This window comes from Oryza brachyantha, chromosome 4 (genome assembly GCF_000231095.2).
Source record: "Oryza brachyantha chromosome 4, ObraRS2, whole genome shotgun sequence".
NCBI classification, from domain to species: domain Eukaryota; kingdom Viridiplantae; phylum Streptophyta; class Magnoliopsida; order Poales; family Poaceae; genus Oryza; species Oryza brachyantha.
The window spans coordinates 5,976,679-5,995,743 of record NC_023166.2 but is presented as its reverse complement, the minus strand read 5'-3'; the positions used below and the strand labels follow the sequence as shown (position 1 = coordinate 5,995,743).

General features: G+C 36.8%; 1 protein-coding gene across 7 annotated transcripts; it reads right to left on the bottom strand.

Moving 5' to 3' along the window:
* Positions 1-1,033: 1,033 nt before the first annotated feature.
* Positions 1,034-16,544, bottom strand: LOC102716587 (uridine-cytidine kinase C). 7 transcript variants are annotated; one of them, XM_040523095.1, is made up of 27 exons: positions 16,521-16,544; positions 16,308-16,423; positions 16,073-16,208; positions 12,731-12,829; positions 12,574-12,642; positions 12,354-12,488; positions 12,197-12,265; positions 11,733-11,788; positions 11,420-11,579; positions 10,309-10,473; positions 9,218-9,302; positions 8,937-9,140; positions 8,302-8,393; positions 8,182-8,224; positions 7,248-7,405; positions 6,491-6,601; positions 5,693-5,761; positions 5,441-5,584; positions 5,268-5,342; positions 5,017-5,193; positions 4,840-4,925; positions 4,395-4,449; positions 2,993-3,118; positions 2,791-2,904; positions 1,750-1,869; positions 1,429-1,585; positions 1,034-1,357 (listed from the first exon to the last, which is right to left on the bottom strand). In XM_040523095.1, exons 3-26 carry the CDS (start codon positions 16,157-16,159, stop codon positions 1,520-1,522), a joined length of 2,565 nt encoding a protein of 854 aa, XP_040379029.1. In that variant the 5' UTR covers positions 16,160-16,208; positions 16,308-16,423; positions 16,521-16,544; the 3' UTR covers positions 1,034-1,357; positions 1,429-1,519. The 7 variants fall into 7 exon arrangements, with proteins under 7 accessions (XP_040379029.1, XP_040379023.1, XP_040379027.1 ...); XM_040523089.1 differs by lacking the exon at positions 16,521-16,544 and having other exon boundaries at positions 8,302-8,381; positions 16,308-16,379; XM_040523093.1 differs by lacking the exons at positions 16,308-16,423; positions 16,521-16,544 and adding an exon at positions 13,889-14,448 and having other exon boundaries at positions 16,073-16,149.
* Between the last annotated feature and the right edge of the window lie 2,521 nt (positions 16,545-19,065).

The window sequence follows — 19,065 nt, the reverse complement described above, 5'->3', positions numbered from 1 at the left end:
AGAAACACTATTCCCTAAAGTACTAGATTTGTTTACTTAAGATGAATATGTACTAAATTATCAAAATGTGTATCCTGACCAAAAATAAATACGTATTATTATTTGAAAATTGGTGTAAATTTTTAGACATGACTTTTATTCAAAAATTAGTATAAATTTCTAGAGGTGATAGCAGCTTGACTCGTTATAACTACGATCCAAACCAAATTCGATGGGAGCCAATCAAACATCTATACTACTACAAACATTGCTACCACAAACTCATTTTTTAATCTATACTCTATTTTTAAAAGAAAAAATAATGGTAGATTTCACATATTAACCGTTCCCACTAACTCAATTTATTATGAGAAAAAAAAACCTTGAGATTAATAGACACATATGTTAATAACAAATATATGTAACAATTTAAATATGACATATAAAAAAATAATGTTAATAATATGTTATGATATTTTTTTTAAATTAAATCTAGTTACAACGCACCGGCAATGTGCTAGTATAACTCTAAAATCTTCACTGCCAAGGCCATAAATATACCCTAATGGAATTGTAATAGGACATAACGCCTGAAAACTTTTAAAGTTAGAAATCTCATTTCTTTATTTATCCATTTCGATAACAGTAGGTGTTGTCAATAGGAAATCAAAACATATGTGGCAAAGACACATGACACCGAATAGAAGACTACAGAAAACCGAGCATACAACACGGCATAAAGACGCCACATATCCCACCCATTTTTCAGGCCACGTTTGTTTGCTTAGCTTAATAAGCCAGATTTCCTCGTTCCCCATGTGCACGTATCCTAAACTGCTAAACAATGTATTTTTAATGAAAATTTTCTATAATGAAAATTTTCTATAGAAAAGTTGCTTTAAAAATCATATCAATCTATTTTTAAAATCTTATAGCTAATAATTAATTAATGATATATTAATCCTATGCTTATGTTTTTCATGCCAGTTACTTATCCCAACCAAGATCGCTGCCTAATCACCATCGTGTGTCCTTATATGATAATATATGTCTATTCAGATCGCTAAATAATCATCATGTTTTCTCATATATCAATATACGTCTATTCAGAAAAATGGTGATTTGTGACCCACCAAATCAAAGCTCGGTAGAAACTAGAAACTGGTACCCTCCCAAGAATAGACTTTGTAGCAAACATTTAGCTTATCATGTACACTTATATTTTGTTAGTACTTGCAACTAAAACTAGTGTTACCTGTAGTATGCATCATTTTACATGTCAGTGCCCCTGCTAACACCATGAATTACATGTGTCATTGCCATATCAACGTCAGAGGATTCCTCTCTCTGTCACACATCTCGTCACGAGTGAAAAGTCCTGAAAATGACTCAAGTAAGGTGAACAGCCAATTTTCCTGAAGAGTTGTTACAGATAGTATGAAAACAAACCTTGGTATTTGCTGAAAGCAGCATTAGTTAGTTCATACTCCAACACTAAAGAGGTCTAGTTATGATCAAACCGTATGAATTGTCACACGTCTCAGCGACTTCTTTTCTGGAAGAGCGAGTATCCAACAAGAGCAGACAGCAATATAGTCCATAAAACCTGCAGAAGAACACAAGGGGTTTAAGATGAACAATGATATGTGATATTTAACTGTTTAAATCAACAACACATGCAAACTGAATTAAATATTAAACCAGTTGAGAGTATGGATCTTGAATCTGACGTATACACAATTATAGTATTGAGAAATAAAGAACAATTACCATATTTATTGTATTCCATCTCTCAAGCCTCCTTAACCTGGATTGCACATCATCAAGCGTACTATCTGTGGAAGAAACTTCTCTTGTAGGTGAAGATAAATCTGAATTGAAGCTACCTCCCTGCGTTAAAGAATTATTCAATATATGAGAATAAAGTTGAGAAAGAACAGTAACAAAGTCATAAGATCTGGTTATACAAACACATCTGCTACTACAGTTTTGGTTTCAAGTGAGATCGTAGTAAACTAAAAAAACAAAGTAATTTCAATCCTCAAATCCAAACAAGTGCATATAGACATATATAGTTTATGGAGTCATTTACAACATACTCCATTTCATAATGTAAGACTTTCAAGCATTGTATAAAATTATATGGATGCTAATGAATTAGACATATATACAAATCAATGGATGAATCTAGACAAGTCTAGAAAGTCATACGATATGAAACGGAGGGAGTACAATATATGTAAGAATAACATAATCATTGTTTGCTATGGGAAGGTGCACGTCACAGCATACATGAACATAGTCATACAGAGCTGATGGTATCATTTACAACATACAATAAAAGTAATGCCAGCTGATGGTATCATTTACAACATACAATAAAAGTAATGCCTATTTACAGTTCCCATGAAGCTGTTGTAAGCTATAACATTGGTAATTAATTAACTCATGCAGTCATGCATACATGGCAATTCATCCATCCTGGACATTTGAGAACATTGAATTCATCAAAATAGGAACTGTATAAGGTGTGGAGAGGAAGATACATCTACCTGCCACTAACTTCTTTTACAAGGAGCTATAGACATTATTTAGATGAAAATTGCACTTTTATGATACGGTCTTTAGAAAATTATCTTTTTATAACAGGCATGAGATGGCATGACAAGCAATCTGCTAGTATGTTCTCCAACAACTATACAGCCCCTCATGTGAACAGTTGTAAAAACAAATACTTATAAAAAGATCTCATAACGCAACAGTAGTATGATGCAGAAAGGATTTACAACTTGTTGTTTGAAGTTAACATACTTGTGACTGGATAAACTCGATAATTTCTTGTAGCCTAGCAGCTTGTTGGTTATGAATACCGGTATGAACATTTTCATCCGCTGGCAAACTCTCCAGGATAATTTGAAGATAGCTCTGCAGAGCAGAATAAAATCAGGAAACTGAATACATACAAAATGTGAGTGCATATTTATTTTTTACTAGCTAGGATTTTCTAGAAGACCTTTGTCGTGTATGAACCGTCTAAGCTGAGTGCAGATGCAGCAGAGGAAACTATTTCCTTGTTGGTTCCTTTAATCTGAAGATACGGATTTACCTCACCTTGTAATTGGTCAACCTCTATAAGAATCTTCAACCAAGTAAACAAAAGTTTCAGAAGTTGGTGGTCATAGAACCAATGACAACTTAAAAAAAAAAAGAAAATCTGCTGGCATCATAATGTTAACCATATTACAACGATGAAAATGAGAAATTGGAGAAAATGTGGGCATTGGGCATTGTCATAAAGCAGCTTCAAAACCAGACAAAAATGAGGATCTGTTCATATTCTGTGCAACTCGGAACAACAATGTCCTGATCTGACAAGCATTGTGATATCACCAAAAGTAGATAACCTGACTTCCAATCCCAATAAGTATGATAACACTCAACAAAAAAAGTGGTGAAAATTATTCCAATACAAATAAATATTATTTCATCCACCCTAACCCTAAGATGCATAATATATTTATTCATATACAAGTGAATCACCATTCCTAAAACAAACTGTATAGTTGTACCGGAACTTTCATTGAACAAACGTTTTCTCAACAATTCAATAGATATAGATACTATATGTTTTCTGCATAGATATGAATAGAAGTAAAGGTTTGGGCGCAGCTGTATAATAATACCATTTTAATTTACAAATAGTTCAAACAACAGCATTTTGTACTATGGATGGTGAGTCAATAACAGTAACTTAAAACTTAAACTTCCTTCATTTGACGTTTTACAATACAAATCTTAATCAATCATTCACATAGACAAACAAAGCACTCTGAAATTTCAGTGAAGAGATATTTGGCAGGTCCCATTTCTAAAATTTCAAATACATCAAACTGAGTGATTTTTTACATGATTTTTTTCATATTAAAATTTTTAAGGGAAATTTTAGACAGCTCTTGCAGACAATGTTTTGGCCATATAAGCCAAAACATCAGACCGTAGACAGAATCACTTCAAAAATACATTATTTAAACTACAAAAACATCACAACACTATATCCTATTTAGAGTCTTAGGGGGCACACTTACTAATTCTGGGATGTATTTACAGCCAAGATGCATTTAACACTTCGTGGGGATGTGCTTACTATTTCATGGGCAAATGTTTACAGTAGCAGGGGCGGGACGCTTCAACATAATAAATCATGTTAGAAACATGTTGTCAACTATAGTCCACACCCACAGTTCAAGGAAATGCACCTATAACCGCACATCACATGGCTCATTTATAATAACTTGCCTAACAATTGCAATAGGACTCATAAAGAACCATCGCACAATGATCATATGACATGCATATGCTAGTAATTTATTTTACAAAAGGAATGAAAAAATTATAGATTTGAAGGAAGTAATAACCTTTCCATCTTGGTAAATCGTTGCAGAAGCTTCAATATAAGCCACAGCGCGGTAACTATTATTAGAAAATGAAGAGACATGAGGAAAATTCAAGAAATGCCCTAGAGCATCAACAGAAAAGTCACTAATGACTAATCTACAATCACACCTAAGTTTGATGTTTCTTTGGGTGTCGCCACTAGTCCAAACGCAAGCTATGTTTTGTAAAGTTGCTAGGGATTTATATGTAACTAGTTAATAGTTCCTACTTATCCAACTATGTATCTTCTTTGCAATCATTTAGTGTTGGACACAGAAGTATCATGATAGAGAAAACCACCAGGAGGATTAAAAATCCCATGTGCAAATGTTTGACGCTAGCCAACGTTAAAACATACAATCTCATTACAACCCCTATATAACATCAGTTAAATTAATAAGTAGTGTCATAAAGCATATCACTTACCCAAGCTTAAGAAGTCCTGCAACAGTGCTGGCACTAATATCAAAATCAACCTTTGGCTGGATAATAAAATTTCCTTCCCTTATAGGCTACCATTACATGAATAATAAAAAAAAGTAGACTGTCATTGACTGTATCATGAAAACACAAAGATAAATGGGATGCAAAAGGTAAACAAACCTCTCGTATTAGCAGTGCAAATCTTCCTTCACATATTCTGACCCTAATACACTCGCCTTCTGTCAGCTGTCCACTCAATGGTATGCCAGGAAGTCTTAGATATACATCAGTAAAATTCTGGACAGAGCTGCAGACTTTAGTAGTATCAAGTACTTTCAGTATGTCTTGGTAAGAAACCTATTCATGAAACAAAAATAAATAAATCATCACCAACGTAAGAACAAGATGAGGAATACAAAGCTCCATCTTACCTGTTTTTTACTTTTTAGCACAAAAAGTGAGCTTTCAGGAGAGAGAACAGGGTCAAAGTCATTTTGAATCTTAAGCTGCACATGTGGAGAAGGAACAATGCATGAGCCAAACAAGTTGTTAACTACATGATAAATATAAATCAAATAGGTCAATTCATGTTTCTTGTACCAACATGAGCATCAATAAGATGGGGTTCTATGTATTGCTGAAATAGAGGAAATACGGTAGTCATAATTTCACTCTGAGAAATAGAAAAGCCAGCACGATTCTTGTCTCTCTGTATTCTTGCAATAAGATGTGAATGTACTCCACCAACCTAATATGACAAGATACAATAAATTTCCAGGGAGATAGTTATGATTTAGAAAAAAAAATCCATCCATATTAATAGTTTTTTTTCAAGATTTGAGTAATAAAATCTTACAACTGCAATCCATAAATCCAACGATTTCCTTATAGAAGGATGCAAAGTATAGACACCTTCGAAGATTACCTGGTAATACAACAGAGCAAGATAAGCAATCACTTATTATCACTGAAAATTTACAGTTGCATGGGTTCAAAATACCCAAAATAAAGGACAATGTCAAAGAAAATTTTATATGTTTCTTCATCGAATCAAATCTTTTTCCCTGTGCAGCGCATAGAGTTAAATATCTGCTTCCCAAGTGCCAATTATCAACGACAGCGTGGTACTTCCTGTTCTTAAAATACCCTGTTTTTACAACCACATCATAAGGGATACATGGATCCACAAAAGAATACGTAGAAGAATGAAATCATAAAATAGCTAATTAGCTACAATACATTGTTTCCCTCGAAAACACAAGAGAATTGTGTTTCATTATATTAAGGAGTAAACAAAGAAAAATACAAAATAGGAGAAGCAAAGTCCTCCCAAACACCCAACTCAACGAACATTGCCCTAGTTTGCCTATCTAACAAGCTTCCGGAGGGCAAATACATAGTTTTTACAATTTTACGCTATCTTCAACTTCTCAATAGAGTTGCTTACTACGAAATAAAAGTCCTCTGGAAACTTCTTAGATAGGCAAACCAAGGCAGTGTGGTTGAGTTGGGTGCTTGGGAGGAATTTGCTTCTCCTATTTTGTATTTTTAGTTGTATTTTTCTTTGTTTACTCCTTAATATAATGAAACGCGATTCTCTTGCATTTTTGAGAAAAAAAGGAATATGAAAGAGATAGGTGGTTATGTATTATACCACTCCACATTCGTCTGAGACCTGAAGCTTCTCGAATTTCTTTCTTCTGCACTTCTCAAAGTCAAAGCAAGGTACTTCTGCTTTGTGATTCTTTCTGATCTCCTTAATGTTCTGCAGGGAGATAAGAGAGATCATTTAACAGGCACTATAGAAGATCCAACTATATAATTCCAAAAAAGAAAAAGTTTCAAGCAAAATGCTGTGGAGTAGCAATAATTGAAGGGATAATTTCTTCATCTTCTGTAAATAGCTAATACAACCAATATGTATGTCTTGTATCTTGCATGCTCGTCATCATGTCACATCTTCAAATAATTTTCTGGCTTTGTTGAAATAAAATCTCAGTTTTGTAAATACAAAAATTATCTGGCAATGTGGTTGTTGACCACCAGATTTTGGACCCTAAATGCAGGTGCATAAATAGAAACATGGTTCAAGAAGGTGCTAGAGGGTCAATAGGGCTGGTGCCTAGGAAAGATCAACTAGTAGAGTCAAAGAAATCAGCAAGCACATTAGATAGAAGTTACTGGACAATGCAACACTAAAATAGCAATACAAGAGCACTAAAGGTAGGTTAGCCACCTAATGCACCATCTAATTCCTAAGCCTGGGGGCTGCCCAGCGCCTGGCACCAACTTTCAGAAACAGGATACAAATTTAGAAGCATGCAAAAAATATTCAAGATTTGAGTAGTTATGCACAGGAAATTGTAATCACCTAACAATACAGAAAAGGGATAGATTAAAAAATGAATCACCTTAGTTAGCAAGCCTATATCCAATGAGCTATACTCATCATATTTATAATCCCTCACTTGTTCAGGCTTATAATAACTTTCCAAGCTTATAACTTCACAACCAATTATATTTGCCATCTTCTGAGCTAAACTTGTCTTGCCTGATCCACTAGGACCACCTACAGATAAACGGTGTATCAACTTAAACAGCAACAGCATAGTTGGAAAATGTAATTTGCTGGAAATTGATGGTGGCATGGGTGTGTTAATCATATCATTTTAGCACAAGTGTAACAGAATTAATTACAAAATCAATCTAACCCATACAATATAAAATTCTTAGAAGAATCCTTATATTGAAATACATGGACTTGCAAAAAAACAGATGGGACGCTCAGTAGCCTACCAGAAGGCCCATTTATGCTTAATGTGTGCTTTAGCTTACATTTTCACAATAGAAGGTCGTTCGCCACAAACATCTTAAATATATTACCTGAAAAGCATCATATGTAGCCCAAGCACTGGTACAACAAACCCACAAAGAATTGTAATACAGATTAATCAAAAAATAACAGGTGTGTAGCAATGGACAGCAATTGATGGTAATCTTTTAAGAACTCAATAGATTAGACACAACCTGTCAGGCACTCTTTTTTGCACAGCAAGCATACCAGTTCAGTATATTAAAATTTGGATGATGTGCAATTTGGAGATATACATGTTCTGACTTAACTTTAATGGCACTGATAGTCATCGCAGGTGAGGTGAGCACAATAAAGTGACATTGCCATAAGGAATATCTGGCACAGAGGTCTAACTAAATGATTTTGAGTTGCCCCAGCAAAGTAGAGTGGGCTGTTTTAGTTATTTATCAATCATACCAAAGCAGATGCTTTGTGTTTATTACACTACTGCCACTAGATTAACAAGAAGAAAAAAGTAAAGATATTATTACCAATCCCAACAATTACAGGAAATCCTTTGTTCTCCAACAATGCCTGAAAGACAACAATTAATGGAATATGGCAGGTTGGTATATGTATAACTGTGATAACTAAGTGGAAGTTTCATTTACCTGAATTGCTTGAACTGATAGGAGAAGGCCCCTATCTAAGTCATAGGAGTCTGGCAGTGGAGTTAGTTGGATGTTACTTCCTGATGAAGAATCTGCAAATGTGTAAGAATGTATTCATTGGATTTTCTTCAGCAAAGTAAATAACCAAACATGGTTTGTAATCAGCATAATTGGGATTAGGGCACTTGTGCCTATTCTAGGTGCCCCTGGACCCAAGGGGCATGATGGCGCCACTGAGGCAGCCGTTCCACAAGGGCAGGAGAGAAGGGGAAGACTAAATACTCTTATTTATTTCTTGCTTAATGAATAAGATAAAGCCCACCCTTATACAGACGGGATAGCTTGACCCTTTAGAAACCTATCCATAGGATTAAGTAAATAGGTACTTATCTTTTTGTTTCGAATGCAAGAGCACAAAAAAGGCTAGGATTAAGAAAATAGCTAACTTATAAATCCAATCTTGTCTCTAGTAACAACACCTGACATGAATGGTCCACACATGAAAAGCAACTGTGTGGGTACTGTCCATGCACATGCACAGGTACCATCGACCCTAGAGAGGCAGACCACTTTTTGGTTGAACTTGTTGAACACCTGGATGGCAAAAATCAAAATTGAAACCAAAAGTTGATCACCTGGATTGAACTGCCATTTTCCCATAGCAGGCTCCTGGTCGAACTTTTTGGGTGGAGATCTCGTCCATGGTTGTACAAAATCATCAAAATTTGCAACGGTGTCAGTCGAAACACGAATTGGTTTTGGTGCAACAATTTTCTTCTCTTGACTTTCAGTCAGTAATTTCCTTGAGACTGGCGGTGGTGTATTAAGTCGTGGGACCCCTGACAACCAACAAGAAACTCATTAGTGGATAGAAATTATTGAAAATATAAAACATGAAAACAAAAAAATGTTGTACCTTTGCTATCTAGGATCATTTCCAGGTATGACTTCGTAATCCATGGCCCCTTTATACCGAGTTTAGAACCTTCTGCTGCAACAATCTAAATTATGTAAGTTAGTTACAGATTGATTTTTTTTCCAACGTTCAATGATAACAAACATGTCAACATAGAAGTTTTTTATGGAAAACAGAATAAGAATATTTGGAACTCATAAACATATTAGTCACTTAAAAAGAAATAAGGGTAGCACAATTTTAATCAGCTAAACATGTCAACCAAGAAAAAAATTATGCATCCTTCAATTTCACTGCAGATATATAGCTCAACTAAATGAAAAAATATATATATCTTCAATTTCAAAAATTTCTTCGTAAACTCCAGAAACATAGATAACTCCAGTTTTAAAATTTTCCGTGTAGAAGTTTATCATAATTCATAAATAGTCATTCCATCCTAATGAATTGCAGACAATTTAGTTGACAACATAGAAGGCAGATCTGGTACACCTCAGTCTGCAATATGCTTTATATGAAAACTTGAAAAAAAAAAAAAAGCAACACTGATCCTTTAGCACCATCACCATAACCAAAGTTGTTTACAAAAATTTCACTACATCCTTTGGAACGAACAGTTGGATCATTACAGTAGTAAAACTATATATTTTGGTGCAAATAAACACCATCATATTTTCTCTTATGCTTAAATTTGAATTATAAAACATAACTTTGGAGTTGATTTTGAGGTTTTTTCATTGTAGTTTATTTTCTAGCCGTTGCTTTTAGATCACTAAAAACACTTATATAAAAATTTTATCCACAGATTATTTTTTAATCATTAATAAGCCATTTCGTTTATGCTTAACATAAGCCAAAAGATGACTCCGAAAAAAGAAGTGTGCATATTGCAATGGAGGATATAGATTTAACAATTCTTACTTCTTAGAACTGGAAAGAAAGATATGCCGTTCAATTTAACTTAGAAACTAAAAGTAACAAATTTTAATATTGCAGAGGAAACTAAGAACGAAACAGAGAACTGGGTCAGCACAAAAAATTGACTCTCACCACAACACTCAGGTAAATATGTAACCATCAAAAGTGTGTACCTTCCTACTTGGACCTTTTAGCACCAGAAATGTCTCATTTAGGGTGTCAATAGTCTCTGCTGCAATCAATAACTGATCTCTGCCTACAGATGTGCATGTACGTTTGAAGCTAACAACAACATTATATCCTAAAGCCAACAATCCTCCCAGTGTTGTACGTCCAACCTGAGACAAATTCAAATGCAGGAAAGAAAGAAAATTAAAACTGTCAAGTATTTGTATATTGTGTAGGGCAGGGTACTTCCATCCCAAATATAGCTATTTCTAGCTATGCACCTCAAGAATCCAGGTGCATAGTTCCTTATTATCAGAATATGATCCCCAACCAGCCAGATGGAAAAAGGACATCTAGCACAAAATTGCTCCAATATAGCACTAAAATGTACACCTTACAAATAAGAAGATTCATATTCCATACAGTTACTGTGACACTCCAATATGGATTTATCAAAAAGACCATAAGAGTCTTGTCTGTATGATCTTTTATTTTAAATGCAATGAGTTCAACCGGTAACATCAAACCCCATCAGATAGAGGTTACATGCATTGATTTCTAGGGAAATAGAAAAGGATCACCAGGAATTTGGTCCTGGAACTTGTGTTTCCTATAATACCTCAGCTTCATTACATTACCATGGAGTTGTTTGCCAATTTTGGCATGTTAACGGAAATGTACTATGTGGTTCAGCACCTCACCTACCAATGCAAGAAAATTATTCGATCCTACACCCTATCACCACTATAGGATAAGTTTGAAGAAATCCGTAGATCAGAAACGAATGGAATCATGACGATGAAAAGCCAAATAGATTTATGCATTTTATGCAATAGTAGTTGATTTATCCCCAAAGTATGAGAATATAAAAAATATTGATATTCATGGAGGCAAAAGCAACATGGAGTAAAAATTATACTATAGTGAATGAGCATGTAATAGCAGAGAAACGCAAGGAAACTGAAAGTACATAAGCAATAATCAAAACACCTAAGCACTCTCTTGTTGTTGTTGGTTTCGTCCAAACATTACGCCTGTATGTGAAACTGGAACACGCACGTGCATGCACACACAAACAAAATCAAGAATTTAAAGATAATACAATCATTTGCATACCTCAAACTCAGCTTTTGGACGGATAATAAAGTATTTATCCACAATCCGCTGGTCTCCAAGAGACAAGTAGTATCTTATTCCACATTGCCTAACTTTAATCCAATCATCAATTTTTATTTCTTCAGAAGCAAAAGGTGGCCTGAGGTACATCTCAATAAAGCTGAACATAGATAAGAAAAAAATAAAATATCACAAACTGAACACATACACATTCACACACATACAAAGAGACTTCATATCAACAAATCAAACCTAGAAGAAAATATATATGAACGTTCATGAAGAAAGGTAAAAGTGATATATATACACTCACTTCTCAGTTTCTGCTTCATTCTGATTAAATAAATACAAGTTCTGCCCATCTGGTAACTACAAAGACATAAGCAAAGTTAAAGAAGAAAAGTAGGTCAAAATACTCGATGCAAAGAAAAATAAGCAGTAGTAACAGCATATTTTGGTTATCAAAACTTAAGCAGAATCTCCTTTGTTGGAATGTTGGAATGCTAAAAACAAAAATCAAATCAAATCAAGCCACATTTGAAGTTAAATTTGGAGCAATTTCAAACAAATATAAATGTAGATTTGAAGAAACTACAAATAATATATCTCTGTTCAAAACTTGGAACATTTTGAATTGAGTGTTGTTGTTCGCTGACTTGTTGCACTGGACAAAAAATGACCATGAAACAAATATAAAGCTTAAACACTTGAAATAGAGACAAAGCTTCAGACATAGATACATAATATGTTATCTACCAACAGGAAACCAATGCTGACCTCGTTTTTGCATTTTAGCTTGTAGTACGGTTCCCGGAATGAGCAGACAAAGCTATTATCAATTCTAATCTGCACTAGCAAGTAGCAACTAAAATTTTTAAAAAAAGGAATCAAATGGTAGCTAGACTACAAAAAGGCAAAGGTACGAGATGTATACTTGAGCATGATGCAGGTCTGGCTCAATATGCTTTCTAAATAAGGGAAATATGCTGTCGATCAGATAGTCCAAGGAGCAAGAATCTCCAATATCGTGCTTGACTTTAGACAGCAGACTAAAATGAACACCACCTACCTGAATTTCATGGGTGAAATTATCGATGGATAAAATAACTGTTCTCCGATATTAAAAAAAGATTTAGGGCCAGTATAATGTTTACCACAGCAACGCGAATATCAAGTAGTGACCTTAGTGTTGAGTGAAGAGCATAAGCACCATCAACAATCACCTACAAGGATAAGTTGTATCAAACTAGCAAAAATATCTGATTCTACGGTCGTTAATCATTGATAGCATGTATATCTAAGATATGTCACCACTCCGGATGGTGAAATCTTCAGTTGCCTCCATCCTGTACGTATCTTCTCTTGAAAATCAATCAATGGCATCAATGTATCTTTACCCTTTACAAGATCCTGCTCAGTAGACATGATTGTAAGGGTACTTGTCATACACCTAAATAAGCAGGAAATTGTCAAGATGGCAAACAAATGAAGAAAAATTTGTACAAATATATTACCGAAAGAAGTCTGGAATATTTATCCTAATAGGTGCACCAACAAACAACAAGAATGATATTTTTAGAAACATTGAAGAAAACACAAAAGGCCAAGTTACTACAACGTTACTACTTATTTCCCCATTAATCATTATGGTCATGTACTTGAATATAGAGCAACACACCACTAACATAAACTTCCACAAGAACATTTTTTATTGTTGTTGTTTCTTCTTCCAATGCAATCACAGTATTAACCTATCCAACTGATTAGATATATAATGTATTTTGGCAACATTTCAAGGCCTTAGTAAAATAGAATTAAGGGTGGCGTCACGCCCTTACATACAGCAGTTTATGTGTTGCTAAAATTATATAAACAATGTCAGAGCCTCAGAGGGCAATAAATCAAAACAATAGCAACAAAAGAAAGGCTCTACGAACTAAAGTATTACAAGCACATGAGCCCACGACCCAAACAAGTCCATCCAGGATCCTTTTTCATGATTTCAGCAAAAATACTCAATAAGTGTGGACCATGATGAACACCTAAGCTGCAAAGCAGCATTGGAAGGAACTGGACCTGCCATTATCGCTTATGCAGGTACATGCAACTCACATAGCTTTGGCATAAAATACAGAAAAGGCTGTAAGATGAGAATAAGACATATTAGCAAAGACTCCATTTTCTCCAGAAGCTATTTATTGTTTCAACTTTCCATTGGAATGCACATATCTTGACCCAACAATTATACCCAACAGCATCACCAGCACAGCTACACTCATAAGCATGGTCATCATAATAGCATTTTACTACCATTTAGGTGTTTCCTTCCAAAACATAATTAAAAAAAGGTAAATAAATATTCTAATACAGTTGGTGTGTATGCAAAACTGTTCTGCAACCTCCAAATGTAAAAGGTAATGCATCTGAGGAATTATAATCCAAATTTCCTCAGGAAAATTGGTTCTATACCATAGGAAGATCCATCTTTAGATTTTTACCACCAATGCTCACTGGTACATACACATTAAGACCATAAAAATTTCCAGTCTACAGTTGTTTACCATTCTATCACATTGCAAGGTTAAAACCGTTAAAGCTGACATATCTGCCCCTCCAACTGTCCAACAGTGTAACAAGTAGCAACCAAACTTATGTGTGAGATTGCACTGGATGGATGCACATAGGCATCAGGTCCAACTGAGCAATTCGGCTGTTATGTTACGTCTGCTTCCAGCAAGTGCCTTTTCGCTGCTTGAGGTACCCCTTCCACTATGATTCATCTCCCAGTGTGCCTCCTAATCCTTATCTCCCCTCATCTCCCCTCCCTCCTGCTTGTTGCAGCCATGGCAGCCTCAATCTTGATTCCTCTTCTATCATCGATCCATCTGTTACCATCACGCAATTCCCTATTTCCAAACTTTCACCATCTTCTTTCTCTCATCAAATCCCTTGTCTCCCTGCAGACTAGTAGGGACTACCCCTTAGATGCTAACCAGGGGAGGGAGGGGAGGGTGAAGAGGTGTAGCCTGCTATAGGGAGAGACCGAGACAGATGTCATCAAATGCAGGAGCAGCATCATGGACAGGGAAACACATGAGGCTTCGATGCTATGGACAGATCGAAACAGGAGGGGCAAAATCAGTATTCAGATTATCAGAAAACCAATATAAATCCTAATAGAATTTCATGGATGGTAAAAAATCTAAAGATTAGGACCTTTGGATGGTCTTAAAATGTACTGATGAACTTCAATGGTAAAAATCTAAAACCAGGATCTTTCGATGGCATAGAACCAATTCATCCAAATCTGTAATGCCGTTGATGATTCTAAACCCAATTTGAAACTGAAGTGCTGGACACTAAGGGGTTAAACATAATGTCTTTGGAGATGCCTTTTGCTTTTTCACCAATAGCTGTACATGCCCCCAATATCCGAATGAACTGGTAAAAACTCTGGCATTTGCTAAAAAAAACCTCAAGCAAAAGTCGACGTGTGTTTTTTATGCTTTCGAGGTTCTGCAATATACGTGTACATGTATCTCATGTTTTTCAGTTCTCACGCATACCTGAAAGTGTATTTTTGATTTTGGTCATTCACTTGTCTTCATTTTGGCCTACAAACGTGTTCATTCACTAATGAAAAGTAGGTGTATGCTTCTTTGTTGGTTCTACGATCTGCATCAATGTGTACCTCCTAGCGTTATAAGCTCTAAAGAAACAGGTTTGAAGTAGAAAACCCAAATTATGCTGGGTGCATACCTACAGTTGGTTCAAAAGAAATGAACACTGAACAGGTTGCTAAGTGTGCTTAGACTGCCATTTATTTCACTATTTCTAAGATACACTTCTTTCGATCCAGCAGTAATTTGTGTACTTATGAATTGCAGTTACTTGCTATTTCCTTTAACTTGGGATTTGTGTCATGAATTTATTCTTGGATATACTGGTTGATCTACTTATGTTTAGCATTGCTTGAGTTATGTTTGTCTATAGACCAACCGTGAACAAATTTAAATTTACTACCAACAGTGTTGTGTTTGGATGTACTTAATTATCCTTCATATGTATTCAGGTGGTTCGTCAGGTTTCTTGCGGAGCTGTTCATGTCATGGCCCTATCTGAAGATGGCCTGCTGCAGGCATGGGGTAATGTGCAAAAATGAAACTCTTCTCCATCCTCTGTACACTTTTTAATTGTGAACTTTCAAGCAACTGTAACGTTTTGCTGATTTGATGGACAATTGGTCAGTCAGTAGTGCTAGATCGTTAGACTACTGGGATATCTAGTTACATGATGATATTTCTTGTAGCACAACACAGAACAAGAGGATACCACCCCCAGTTTTTTTAACTTCTTCATTTCTAGCTATTAACAAGATGCATGCTACTTTTCTTACTAAGCAGGCTACAATGAGTATGGTCAGCTTGGCAGAGGTTGTACTTCTGAAGGGCTACAGGGAGCTCGTGTACTAAATGCTTATGCAAGGTTCCTTGATGAGGACCCCGAGCTAGTGAAGATTATTAGTCCATTCAAGCTTACCATTTGTCACGCTATTCTGACCTACCATTAAAGCAAGCAGCTTGCACGCATCCAATCCCCACCCCAAAAAAATTCCTCAAATCCCCAAAATTGAACAAACGTGCGGGCACGTACCTGAAGGTTGCGAGCGAGGGCGTCGAAGTCGATGGCGTCAACATCGCTGCCGTCGTCGCCCCCGGCCACCGTACGGTAGTCCTCCATCGAGACGATCACGACGCACCCAAGCACCGAGGCCACCTTCTCCGCGAGGCTGCGCGTCACAACACCACGGCCACCGTCGGCCCGAAATCAGCCAACCCAGTGCCCACCAATCAGCGACGAGCGGCAAGCACGCGGCGGCGGCACACACCTGGTCTTGCCGGAGCCGGTAGGCCCGCCGATGCCGACGGTGACGACGAGGCCGTCCTTGCGCTCCCGTAGCTCCTGGATCGCCTTGACGAGGAGGTAGAACCCGCGGTCAAAGGACTGAGGGAAACCCACACCCACACCCACACCAGATTAGCTAGCTGAAACGGAACAAATGGAGGGTCATCGCTCGAGGAGATGGGGAAAAGGGGATTACCACGTGGAGCGGGAGGGACTGGAGGATGGAGGAGGAGGAGGAGGAGGAGGCGCCGGCGGCGGCGGCGGAGGCGGCGGCGGATGTGGGGGAGGGAGGGGAGGAGGGGTAGGGGAGGCGGCCGCCGGCCTCGAGGCAGCGCTGCACGAGGTCGGCGTCCATGGCGAGAGGGGTGCGCGTGGAGTGCGGAGGAAGGAAGGGGCGGCGACGGCGGAGAGGGGTTGCTGCTTCGCTCGGGACGTAGGAACCGCCGCCCGCTGCTGCCTGCTTCTCCTTCGCGTGTGGGACTCTCGGCCGACTCTCTCGTCCGAGTTGGGTCGCACCGGACCGACCTTGGGCCCACCTGGCGCGGACGGGGCGCTGAATGTTACTGTTGCGTTGCGGAGTTAGCCGTTAGCGGCTGGCTCGGCTGTCATCATGTTACCGGTAGTTAAGCGTGTTCAGTTTTATTATAGAGAAAATCTAAAAAAATGCCATTGACAAACGTCTAAGTCTAAGAAATATCATTGTATAAACGAATTTGTCTGAGAAATGACATTGCCGTTAGGTTTCCGTCCATTTCCGCTGTTAAAAACATTGTTCATACTATAGCACTTAACGAAAAAAAGTTAACAGAACCCTAACGGCAATGGCATTTCTTAGATAAATTCGTTTATACGATGACATTACTTAGAACTCACACTCAATTAAGTGTTTGTCAATGGTATTCGTTAAATTTTCTCTTTATTATAACTCTCCTCGTTTTGGTTCTATCAATGCTTATAAGTTAAATTTTAAATTTAATTTAAAGTTGATGTATAGTTTTTTATGCAGCTTATTTTATATATTTTTTAATCTATATGAACACGTATATATCAGGTTTTCTCACAATTTATATTAATGAAGCTATGGCAAGAGGTGAGGTGGTCTATACCCATGTTCAGTAGGGGAAAGGGGGTTAGGTATTCGGTGTGAAAAACATAGTAACAAGTACATGATTAATTATTAAAAAATATAAATAGATTAATATGATTTTTAAAACAACTTTTCTATAGAAATTTTTTGTAAAAATACACCTTTAGCATGTTCAGGAAGCTTGCGCGTGAAAATCGAGAGGGCTTATATACCGTACAGGCGGTACTAAACGCGACCTATGATAAAGTTCGTCGTCAATCTTAAAACTTGGATATAATATCACTTATGTCTAGGCGCCGTTTAGATGGCAAAATTTTTTAGGGTAGAGGGCACATCGACGCGTACACATATTTGAAGTATTAAACATAGTTTAATTATAAAATAATTTTCAGATTCCGTCTGAAAACCGCGAGACGGATTTTTTGAGTCTAATTAATCCGTCATTAGCATATGTTGGTTACTGTAGCACTTATGGCTAATCATGTGCTAATTAGGCTCAAAAGATTCGTTTCACGATTTCCCACGTAACTAGTTCATGTATATTTAATGCTTCATTTAAATGTTTAAAGATTCGATATGATGTTTTTGAAAAAAAAAATTGGAAATAAACATGACCTTAGATGGGTATTGACTAGCGATGTATCTATCCACGCTAGCAGTAGGTTTGCATATGATCCCCTACATAGTCCACGTCATCTGCCCTATACTTTACCATGCAGTAAACAAATGGTTTGCTGGGCTAGCGACTAGGGTTAGCATGGCTACGGTGCAGCGACGGTGGGCTGTGGCAGCGGTGCAGTGACCGTGGACTATGGCAGCGGTGAAACACTGGTGGCGATGACCGGCTGGGCAAGCCACGTGGCTATACACAGCTAAGGCCTTGTTTAGGAGGTGTTTTATGAGAAAATTTTTGGAAGGAGTGTCATGTTAAATGTTTGACTGGAGGTTAGAATGAGTTTTCGGACACGAATGAAAAAACGAATTTCACGGCAAGTATAGAAACCGCGAGACGAATCTTTTGAGTCTAATTAATCCGTCATTAGCATATATTGGTTACTGTAGCACTTATGATTAATTATGGACTAATTAGGCTCAAAAGATTTGTCTCAAGATTTCTTCCATAACTGTACAATTAGTTTTTTGATTCATCTATGTTTAATGCTTTATTTAGGTGTCCAAAAATTCGATGCGATATTTTTGGAAAAAAAATTTGGGAACTAAACAAGAACTTAGTTCCCAAAATATTTTTTCAAAAACATCACATCAAATTTTTAGATATTTAAATAAAGCATTAAACATAGATGAACCTAAAAACTAATTTCACAGTTATGTGAGAAATCGTCATACAAATTTTTTGAGACTAATTAGCCCATGATTAGCCATAAGTGCTACAATAACCAATATGTACTAATGACGGCATAATTAGGCTCAAAAGATTTGTCTCGCGGTTTCCAGGCGAGCTGCGAAATTCGTTTTTTCATTTGTGACCGAAAACCTCTTTCAACATCCGATCAAACATCCGATTTGACATTTCTACCAAAATTTTTTCCCATCTAAACACCCCCTAAGAGACGAGGGACGCAAAAACAGCTCATTTCCCGATGTTGCTTAAGGGCCCGTTTAGTTCGCAAAAACATCACATCGAATCTTTGGA

What these genes read in the sequence shown, in the direction of transcription:
- LOC102716587 (XM_040523095.1), bottom strand. Translation starts at nt 16,159, where the DNA reads ATGGAGGACTACCGTACGGTGGCCGGGGGCGACGACGGCAGCGATGTT. An exon ending in TCCTGTAATTGTTGGGATTG is followed by an intron (nt 7,406 to 8,181) that starts GTAATAATATCT and finishes GTTTATCTGTAG; the next exon opens with GTGGTCCTAGTGGATCAGGC. An exon ending in GATGGAATACAATAAATATG is followed by an intron (nt 1,586 to 1,749) that starts GTAATTGTTCTT and finishes GTTCTTCTGCAG; the next exon opens with GTTTTATGGACTATATTGCT.